Source organism: Ischnura elegans, chromosome 9 (genome assembly GCF_921293095.1).
Source record: "Ischnura elegans chromosome 9, ioIscEleg1.1, whole genome shotgun sequence".
In the NCBI taxonomy this organism is placed as follows: domain Eukaryota; kingdom Metazoa; phylum Arthropoda; class Insecta; order Odonata; family Coenagrionidae; genus Ischnura; species Ischnura elegans.
Genome location: NC_060254.1, coordinates 37,647,363 through 37,656,789, shown reverse-complemented (window position 1 = coordinate 37,656,789; position 9,427 = coordinate 37,647,363). Strand labels below are relative to the sequence as shown.

General features: G+C 39.3%; 1 protein-coding gene and 2 long non-coding RNA genes across 8 annotated transcripts; 2 read left to right on the top strand and 1 right to left on the bottom strand.

Moving 5' to 3' along the window:
* Positions 1 to 403: 403 nt before the first annotated feature.
* On the bottom strand, positions 404 to 1,356 carry LOC124165524 (uncharacterized protein C15orf61 homolog). Its single transcript, XM_046542966.1, has 2 exons — positions 916 to 1,356; positions 404 to 847 (listed from the first exon to the last, which is right to left on the bottom strand). The coding sequence occupies exons 1-2, from the start codon at positions 1,232 to 1,234 to the stop codon at positions 720 to 722; spliced, it is 447 nt and encodes a 148-aa protein (XP_046398922.1). The 5' UTR covers positions 1,235 to 1,356; the 3' UTR covers positions 404 to 719.
* A 2,650-nt stretch (positions 1,357 to 4,006) lies between these two features.
* On the top strand, positions 4,007 to 6,636 carry LOC124165815. The gene is made up of 4 exons (XR_006866332.1): positions 4,007 to 4,449; positions 6,067 to 6,242; positions 6,329 to 6,501; positions 6,588 to 6,636. It is a non-coding gene; the product is annotated as an uncharacterized LOC124165815 (long non-coding RNA).
* Positions 6,637 to 6,719: 83 nt separating this feature from the next.
* LOC124165813 lies at positions 6,720 to 8,695 on the top strand. Of its 6 annotated transcripts, none has more exons than XR_006866329.1 (4): positions 6,720 to 6,760; positions 7,155 to 7,583; positions 7,744 to 8,113; positions 8,559 to 8,695. It is a non-coding gene; the product is annotated as an uncharacterized LOC124165813 (long non-coding RNA). The 6 variants fall into 6 exon arrangements; XR_006866331.1 differs by having other exon boundaries at positions 6,721 to 6,760; positions 7,441 to 7,583; XR_006866330.1 differs by lacking the exon at positions 6,720 to 6,760 and having other exon boundaries at positions 7,077 to 7,286; positions 7,441 to 7,583.
* The last annotated feature ends 732 nt before the right edge of the window (positions 8,696 to 9,427 follow it).

Genomic DNA, 9,427 nt, shown 5'->3' with positions numbered 1-9,427 from the left:
TCCATCCTCTTTCTGTTGCAGGACGTGGCTCATGATGCACTAATATCAAACTGCAAGGCAGTTTCCCATCACTTAATTGCCTATTTATCAATAACATGATGGGCATAAATGAAATAATAACTTTAACTTTTCAATTAACAGCATCACGCAATTTAAATGATATGTTCACCACAGCTCTAGGCTACTTTCCGTGTGCTGACAAGAGGGAATTGCTCCTTTTCAAATGGTCATCGAAAGAGGAGTAACACAAAGGCGCTCCATATTAATTATGTACAGTAAATTAGTATTCAAGAGAGTGAAACTTTCCACAAACCAGAGGACGAATGTTATGACTATTATCGACATTACCTTATGACGAACTGGTAAAGTTAGTAAAATAATTGAAAAAAAAAACAAGGGTCTCCTTGAGACATGATATATTCTATTAGTAGCACAACCATTTATTTTGGCATTCAAGAGTTCTTTCGTTTCATAGTTGATGCACAACGACGAGTAACCACCACTTAATACCCTACTGCTGTCATTATCTGGCTACCATTACTATCACTTAAATCGGAACAGTGTATTTTTTACGAAGATGTCAAGAGCATCTTTCATGCTGCACGTGAGTCACTAATCACCGCCACTTCTCATGAAAAACTTAATCGAATTCATTATTCAAGCAGCAGTCCAAACTTCCGTGGATTTTGATTAAAAACCAGCTTAATTCGTAAAAATAGCTAATACAAAGAACCTTTATCTTCCTCATAGAGAAAATAAATGGTAACTTTGCCTTTGGGCGTAAGCACGTCTTCTTGGTGACGAATCAGAAACACTGCCGCAATCCCGTACGCCAAGCATGGTATTCCTAAAAAGAAACGCCCATCATTGAAGCACGCGTTTACCTCTATAACTAAAAATCTGAGTAAAACATGCCTAAATTCATTATCTTGATAATCCTGAAAAACTGGTCCTCCGCAGAGAGATCAGCCACAGGCCTCTTGGAGCAATGATATTTGATGTACGGGTAGCAGCCAGTTCGAAGAATGTGGTAGTTGCTGCATCCTACTGCCCAATTGAAATGAGACATTCCCCTCTGATCATTTTCTATGCTGCTATACTTAACGAAATATGATGTCCACGGAGGTTCCTTCAGCTGCTGAAGGTAGCATGTTAAAACCTCGGAAGACTTCGGTTTTATTGCCGATGCGGACGGCCGGTAGGATGCAGTCATCAAGCGCAATGGTAGCTTCATATTCTTCCTATAGTATTAGCCCGTTCATTTACAAAAGTACCTCATTCTCGTCCGTGTTTTTCTTGGCAAACTTTGATCCATCTTTTCCGTCATTCTCTTTCTGTGTGTTGCGCCTCGCGTTGCGTTCATTTTTGACGAACGAAATTCGAAGCCCAAAAAGGTGGAATTTGAATCCCTAGGTGTGCAGCTTAATTTGACATGCCTTCAAATATGAGGTGTAAATTGAAAATCACGGCTGGCTACAAGTATGATCGCTTGCTTTGAGCAGAAAATAATCGCTTTGATGATAAAAATTTTCTTTTCGTCTTTTATTGGGCGTTAAATGTAAGGGCGTCAAGATTTTTAAATTACTCATCGATAAAACACCATGGAAATCATGTTTGCGGATTTCATGGAGTTAGTGGCAAATTTCGTGGCAGCCGATTATTGTTTAATGCGTTTGAATAATTGAAGATCGTCTGGGTTTATTGGATGGAAATTTTTTCCATCCGTTAAAATAAGTATCGAAAGTTTCACCCTTCAAAAGTTTTCCTCCCTTCCATTGTTCTCTTCCATGGGCCGTTTTGTGATGATCGATAGGAACTCTATTTTTTAGTGCCATTGGTTTTTATTTAGAAGTAACTTCTGAAATCATATGAAATAATTGTTTTCTCTCGTTTGTGTGTCAGTTGCTGACAATTGAGCTCCACTTCGAAATGTGCTCATTCAAAAAATCTGTGTTCATCTGCTTCAAGAATTAATCTTTTGTTGCTATTTGTTGGTTTTATAATGAATATATTATTTTATTATACATTATCATTATTATAGTTTGCGCTTATCCGGACAAAATAATGGCATAGAAAGAAAGATAGAAGTACGTTATGAGAGACGCAGACTGCTAAAATAGGTACTTAACTGGATGTAAGTTTTGTTCTTAAAAAAAAAAAAACCTCTCGCGTCATATAGACCCGACGCGACTATTTAAGGGTTGACTCCAATGCACGAAGCAGTCATCAGCTAAGTATAATTCAACAGTTGGTTGAATGATATCAGTTGTAACAGCCACTCTCGCTTGCCTTATTTTGGACTCCTAAGGCATCTGCCACCTTAAGATAATACTGATATCTCTTGGCAGCTATTGAATTGTAACCACCACTGCACTCAATTGCCCCATTTATGGCCTTAGTTGTCTTTCCAAAGCAGTCATAGTTGAGGTCTGACCCGCTCAGTCCAATACCAAACGCTGACCCTCATGGCCAAATTTGTCTCATTAATGAACATTATCTCATTTGTCTCATCCGGAACGAGTAGCCAATTGGCTACTCGTTCCGGATTCCTCAGGAGTTCATCTCCCATACCGAGGTCCCGCGAGGCATCCCTGTAGTTTGCAGCCCAGGTTAACTGTATGTAGCCTCGGCCGTGGTAGTCTTTTCCAGGTAGTGAGCAGTGGTCGCTGTACGTATTGTCCGTGGTTGCATCTGCCAGCGTAAGCAATTTCCTCCGTATATCGGAATCCAGCGCTCTCGTGGATCAGCTGAGCCAGGAACATCGCCAGTTCGTTGAGGGAAAAGGAACTCGTTTGACTGTTAAAATAATCGTACACCTCAGAACTGGGAGCTGAGAAACCGCAATCTTCAATTGCCTGGTTGAACTTTCTTCTATTGATACCCATTTTTATGTCTGCTCCCAATTTTTATCTGAAATAGGGTAAAAGAATATGTGCAGTTACATACAATGTACTGAAAATGTGTATCCATAATCAAAGATTATTTTTTGGGTTTCCGACCCAGTGACAGAGTTCGTTTGTACAATTATTTTTCGTACGAATTTTTTTGAATCCATATTTACCGAAAATGGGAAGTCCTACAAATAACATGTGGAGCAAAGGGAACGATTTTACCATTTTCGTTTGGTGCGCGGAACGTGAAGTTATGGGTTTTCGCATTTGCGCAGATAACAGTGACAATGACAATAACATGCAATTTGGCAAGACTATATTGAAAGTTTTTATCCACCTTATAAAAAAGAAAAGTTTAAAATTCCAGTTATTTTTATCACTATGCTATAAAACCCGCTCTCGACCACTCACTGGCTAACTCACTCACTCACGCGAATGCTTGGGGACAACCAGACGAGAAACAACAAAAAGTCATGGAATCGAATTCTTCTGAAATCGTCTGAAACCCTAGAAAAAATTCCGAAAAATATTTTTTTAATTTTCTATCAATGACAGTGTTGCCAGATGCCTGCATGTCTCTACGTTGTGCTGGGATTTGAGGGGTAAAAAAAAAGATTTTTCAAATATGTGATTTTTCGAATCTTGACCTCGTAATACGTCGAGGAACCAATCTTCAGGCCGTTCGGGGCACTTTTAATTTTTGCGAAATCGTGCAATATCGCCATTTCGTGAATTATTACCTCGAAAACGGAGGAATCATGCACGGTGTCGTCGAGTTGCCGTCCACTTTTCATGATTTAGTGACGTCATTTTAGTTCCTCTTCGTTGACTCGTTCAGGGAGAACCGCTCATTGAGGCAAGGAATCACTCACAAAAATGTAAACAAAAACGAAACACGCGAGACCTGCGCAGGGAGTTGCTGAGAAGCACTGAGCCGCTCGGGATTTTACACTCAGTTAAAAAAAGGGGAATACCTGAATATTATTCACCAGGTTAAGTTAAAATAGTTTATTACCCTCTGATTATTTACGCGGCCCACACCAATAGTCTCCCCTCATCGCTGAATACCAACCCTACAAGCACACAGGAGACTGTCTCTTGACGACAGGTAAGAGACCCCGAGGAGATGGCCGCCCTCTCCCCCTTCTCCCTTGCTTCGTCAATTTTCGAGTGTTCACCCCCACCCACTTCCGCTTCTTTCCGAGGTCAACACTTCGCCTTTCCGAAATTACATTATCTTCAAGAGGCATTATGCGGATACCGAGTGATCATGGCAGTATATTTAATTATTTTCTAATTTTATATTGGTAATTCGTGGTAGTATAACACGAATTAGACATTAATTAGTATAATTATATCACTGACTACGCCGATACCGGAAAAGAGCCCTTCCTCCCCCTTGCAACATCCGCTTCGTCTCTTTCACTTTGTGCCATAACTCGAATCTGAGAGGTCCTGCCTTCGAAGTTACGATCACCGCACGTGTTTATCCTCATTGTTGGAGCTTGCCGGTTCTTGCAATCGCTTTTTCAACTGCGTCCATTTTCACCGGTTTGAGGTAAGTACTGATTAATTTGTATCCCTGCTAAATTTTATGGCATTATCATATTGTCTTCACGTGTCCCAAAGGACTTAGATTTTGTCATTTATTCGGTAGTGTATTCGATTCGCTTATGGTTGCCTTTTACATGTATTTTCATGTGTTACTCATTAACCTCATTAAGGATAATATTCGTTATCTAATGTACCTACCTAGTGTTGATCCCAAATCGCCTCGTGCAAGTCGAAAATATTCACGAAGCATGGCCGTTATCCCTCCGACGCTATTATTTACTCTGTGGACTATTATTAAGTTTTGTTGAATTCCCGATAATAAGGAAAATTAATGTAAACAGCAGATTTATTTTGAGACATTAAAATTAATGAAAGTTGTTATGTTTAATATTCGGCTAGCCGCCATGTTGTGTGGCTCGAGGTGCATTGCCACATTTACTGATATAGATTATAATAATGAATTGATGTCCTTTAGTCTCGCTAATACTCGAGAACCGATTTGGCTCATTTTGATTTTAAAATGTTGGTGAGTGAAAGTTCAGGGAAGGTTTTAAAGGTGAGAATATTATGAGGTATATGTGGCCTTGGAATGGGCCCTGAATATTTTCCGTAAGAAGGACAGGTAAAGTTCGTTATGAACGTCTGCAACCTTTTCTTTTGCATATTTAAATTAGTGATAATGGTTGCACATAGTTGGAGCATATAACATTGGAAAGAAAAATAAATTCCCATTCTTGCACTCGAATTTCGTCTTCTGCGTTATTTACCTTGAATTTGGGGAAAGTATTCGAAAAAATGCTGAAAATTTAGTGACATATAGGCTCACTATCCCCTTGATTGTTGATTTACCTCATAAAAAGCAGATTTATCATTGTGGGTAAACTTTTCTCGGGATTCCCTCCGGGTTAATGTTTTTATATCGGCCAACGTTTCAAGTACCGTCTCGGCACTCATCATCAGGGCTGAATAATAAGGGCAGCTCATTTATCACTGTTTATTCACAAATAGGGTGCGCGAAATGATTTTCACATACTTTACGTTAATTTCGTTACTATCAGTTCATTGTTGATGTTAACGTAGTCAGTTGATTTTGTAGTTTGACATAGCGCCAATATTTACTTGTGAGTGCGCGAGAAATTTAAATACTTTGATCATTAATAATGCTAAGGAGATGGCGACCAAACTTAGGTCGTTCAATTCAATCAAATATGCAAATCGGATTAATCGGTTAGGACGCAGTACTCATGTGATCCTGCAATGAGTTGCATTTAACTATGATTGGGTTGTAAATTATTGTACCGATAAATCAGTGCAGTTGGGGAAATACTAATCATTTGTTAATATTGCAAGGCGTTGTAATTGCATTGGTGAAGTAACAACCTGACGATTGGATCATCGTTCTTCTGATTCTGGTGGGCAACAATTACTCCAGGGTGATTCTCTTCTGACTTGGTATCATAAATATCTATGGAAAGTGGAACTGGTTGATTTGGCATCTCAGTGGATGTTCCTGTTAATAGTGGTGGTTTTTAGTCCTGGTGAGTGCTTCTTGTGATATACCAATATCCACCCTTACAGTTTATATGCATGGACTACGAGAAATTTTTTACGTCTTCATTAGTAGGTGGTGAAGTAACAACCTGACGATTGGATCATCGTTCTTCTGATTCTGGTGGGCAACAATTACTCCAGGGTGACTCTCTTCTGCCTTGGTATCATAAATATCTATGGAAAGTGGAACTGGCTGATTGGCATCTCAGTGGATGTTCCTGTTAATAGTGGTGGTTTTTTATCTTGGTGAGTGCGTCTTGTGATTTATCAATATACACCCTTACAGTTTATATGCATGGACTAACAGAAATTTTTTACATCTTCATTAATAGGTGGTGAAGTAAGGACTTCACGATTGGATCATCGTTCTTCTGATTCTGGTGGGCAACAATTACTCCAGGGTGACTCTCTTCTGCCTTGGTATCATAAATATCTATGGAAAGTGGAACTGGCTGATTGGCATCTCAGTGGATGTTCCTGTTAATAGAGGTGGTTTTTAATCTTGGTGAGTGCCTCTTGTGATTTATCAATATCCACCCTTACAGTTTATATGCATGGACTAACAGAAATTTTTTACATCTTCATTAATAGGTGGTGAAGTAAGGACTTCACGATTGGATCATCGTTCTTGTGATTCTGGCGGGCAACAATTACTCCAGGGTGATTCTCTTCTGACTTGGTATCATAAATATCTATGGAAAGTGGAACAGGTTGATTGGCATCTCAGTGGATGTTCCTGTTAATAGTGGTGGTTTTTAGTCTTGGTGAGTTCTTTTTATTTCTTTTTATCCACCCTTATTGTTTATATGTTTGGAGTAATGGAATTTTTTACATCTTCATTAACCCCTTGGTTGGGGGCAGAAATTTCCTTATCTTTCACCTGGTGGGGAGCAAATCCAACGATTTTCGGAGATGCCGTTATTGGAAAAAAATTTATAGTAAAGCTATTGCACAAAAATGGCAATATACTTCAAATATATTGGTATAGAACCTCTGACAAAGCAAAAAACATGCAATGATGCATAAAGAATGAATATTCACGCCTTCTCCGCATAACATTGCGACGCGACGGCACGCGCGACTATAGTCGAGCTCCCCACATGGGGAGTATAGTCCGCTTGCGACTATAGTTGCTCTCCCCAGTTAAGGGGTTAATAGGTGGTGAAGCAAGGACCTCACGATTGGATAATCGTTCTTCTGATTCTGGTGGCCAAAATTCTCTGTGAGGATGATTTTCCTCTGGTATCGTAGCCGAGAATTGGATGACTTAAACATAGGGAGTGGAAAGTGGTATTGATACAGCTTACTTATTTTTTAATGTTGCTGTTTTTTGTGTTTACATGAGATGATGGTTTAGAACTCCGTAGGTTCTTAGTTGTCATTATCTTGCTTGGTTATTGTGTAGCTTAAATCTGTAGTAACAGATATTTTTCTTTATTAATAGGCAGAGTTATCGGTGTCGTAGTGATGTATCCTGTTTGGTTTCTTTTGCTGGTGGGAGACATTCACAATAAGGATTATTCTGCAGCGACAATCTGCCTATCATGCCATTTTGGGTGAAGAATCTTAGGAGGCACAGCTTTATACGTAATCTTTGGTTTTATTTTACTCATTATCCTCTCATATATGGTTGATATTTAATTAGTTTTGGTTAATGTACTTGATGGACTCTCTCATTCCTTTTTTATTGTCATTTTTATATTTGATGCAGTTTAATGGAGTAATATAAATTTCTTAATTTTTTTAGTAGGTGACATATAAATGGTTCATTTCCACACCCGTTTGACCACATATCTGCATTCCTCATGCAGTAGCCGTACCGTTTTGGGCATATTAATATAATAGAGGAACTATTATCGATGGATTCTTTGGCAGTTGTTCCCATACTTATGTTGTTGGGTGATTATGTGAAACTTGCCAAGTTCTCTGCTAGTAAATTCTTCGTCAATATTTTGAGTGATTACAATTTTTTTAATTTCTTCATTTTCAGGAAATTTGTTCTTATTACCTTGTGATGGAACATGTTAATACCTTCTGATGGTGAGCATGGTTCACAGCCATGATGAATCTCCACAATGTAGTGAAGCAGGCATGATATTCTGCAGTAGAATTAGAAGGTTGTGCACTTAATCATTGGCAGAGATGCCTGGTGTTTTTCTGCTGATGTTTCATTTAAGATAGGGAACAATGGAAATCCCTCGTGTATTGTTTATTCTTAAGTATGGGTTTAACATATGGCATGGTGACATTCTTGGGATATTGCTGTGAGGATGAAGATGCTATTTTCTAAAATGCATAGCTTTGTTATTGCGATTCTGCAGTTTTTAATTCAGGGAGGAATCTTTACAGATTTCCTTTTTTGTTCATTTTATCTTTAAAATCTCATCTTGTTCTTGTGTATCAAGTATGTTATTTTCATTATGTATTGGCTCTATTAAGTGGACATTGCATAGTATTTTAGCTGACCTGAGAGAATACGTGTTAAAGTTCCCAAAGCATTATTATTGTTTTTGTGTAGTCATAGCATTTTCTTAATGTGAGTATTCTGCTTTTTCTTTTCAGGTGTTGCTTCAGTCCCTTGATGCCCAGTGGCCTTGTGAAAAGCTGTTTCTATGTAATAGGAGTTCATCTTTGAAGTTTCTCTGACATTCAATGTGGCTTGTTCTAATACTTTTTGTAAATAAACCAATATTTGAAAATGCCTGATTTTCTTTGACATTTCCTACGTTTGTCACCGAGATTTCTGTTTGTGTGTTGTCATCGCTGTTGCTAGCAGTCCATTAACACCATGTTCGTAAGTAATATGCTTTAATGTCAATTCGCATACGCCACGGATTTATAAGTGGCCGGTTAATGTATCCTGATTTCGAATAGTGAAGTAGCGGTCGGTTGTAGCTCGTAGTGCTGATCAATGACAACAGATGGCGCCACCGTCGCACAGTTGATGTGTCCGACGTAGTTCGCGTGGTTATCGCTTGATGGCGCATGAATCGGAAATCGGAGACCGTCTCTTGAGTAGTGCGGACATTTCGTCATGGGTTCGTCATCGTATCGTCCGGCCGTCTCCTTGTTGTCTCCGGAGACGCTTACCGCTTCCGGGGGGCGGTCTCTTTGGTTTCTGTAGAGAGTCTCTAAGGATTCGGGGGAGACAGTCTCCCGTGTGCTAGCTGGGAAATACCTCAACTCAGCTGCGACGGCATGCGTCCTGGTACTCGTCTCGTCGATACCTGTGGTTCAGCGTAGTGATGAGCGATATATCGCTAACTGTGATTGAATCACCGTTACTGAAAAGTATCAGTCACTGTCGGTGATTCAATATTCGAAATCACTGTGATCGGTGATTCCGGTGATTCGATCACTGGATTCGGTGAAGATAGCTCTGGCTGCTACCAAGTGATATGCGATATATCGCTACCTGTGATTGAAGAGAA

Bases quoted from the DNA above. Each gene is read 5' to 3' on its own strand.
- LOC124165524 (XM_046542966.1), bottom strand. From the start codon at position 1,234: ATGAAGCTACCATTGCGCTTGATGACTGCATCCTACCGGCCGTCCGCA. The intron at 848-915 runs GCATGTTTTACT...GTTTCTTTTTAG, and splicing joins TATCAAGATAATGAATTTAG to GAATACCATGCTTGGCGTAC.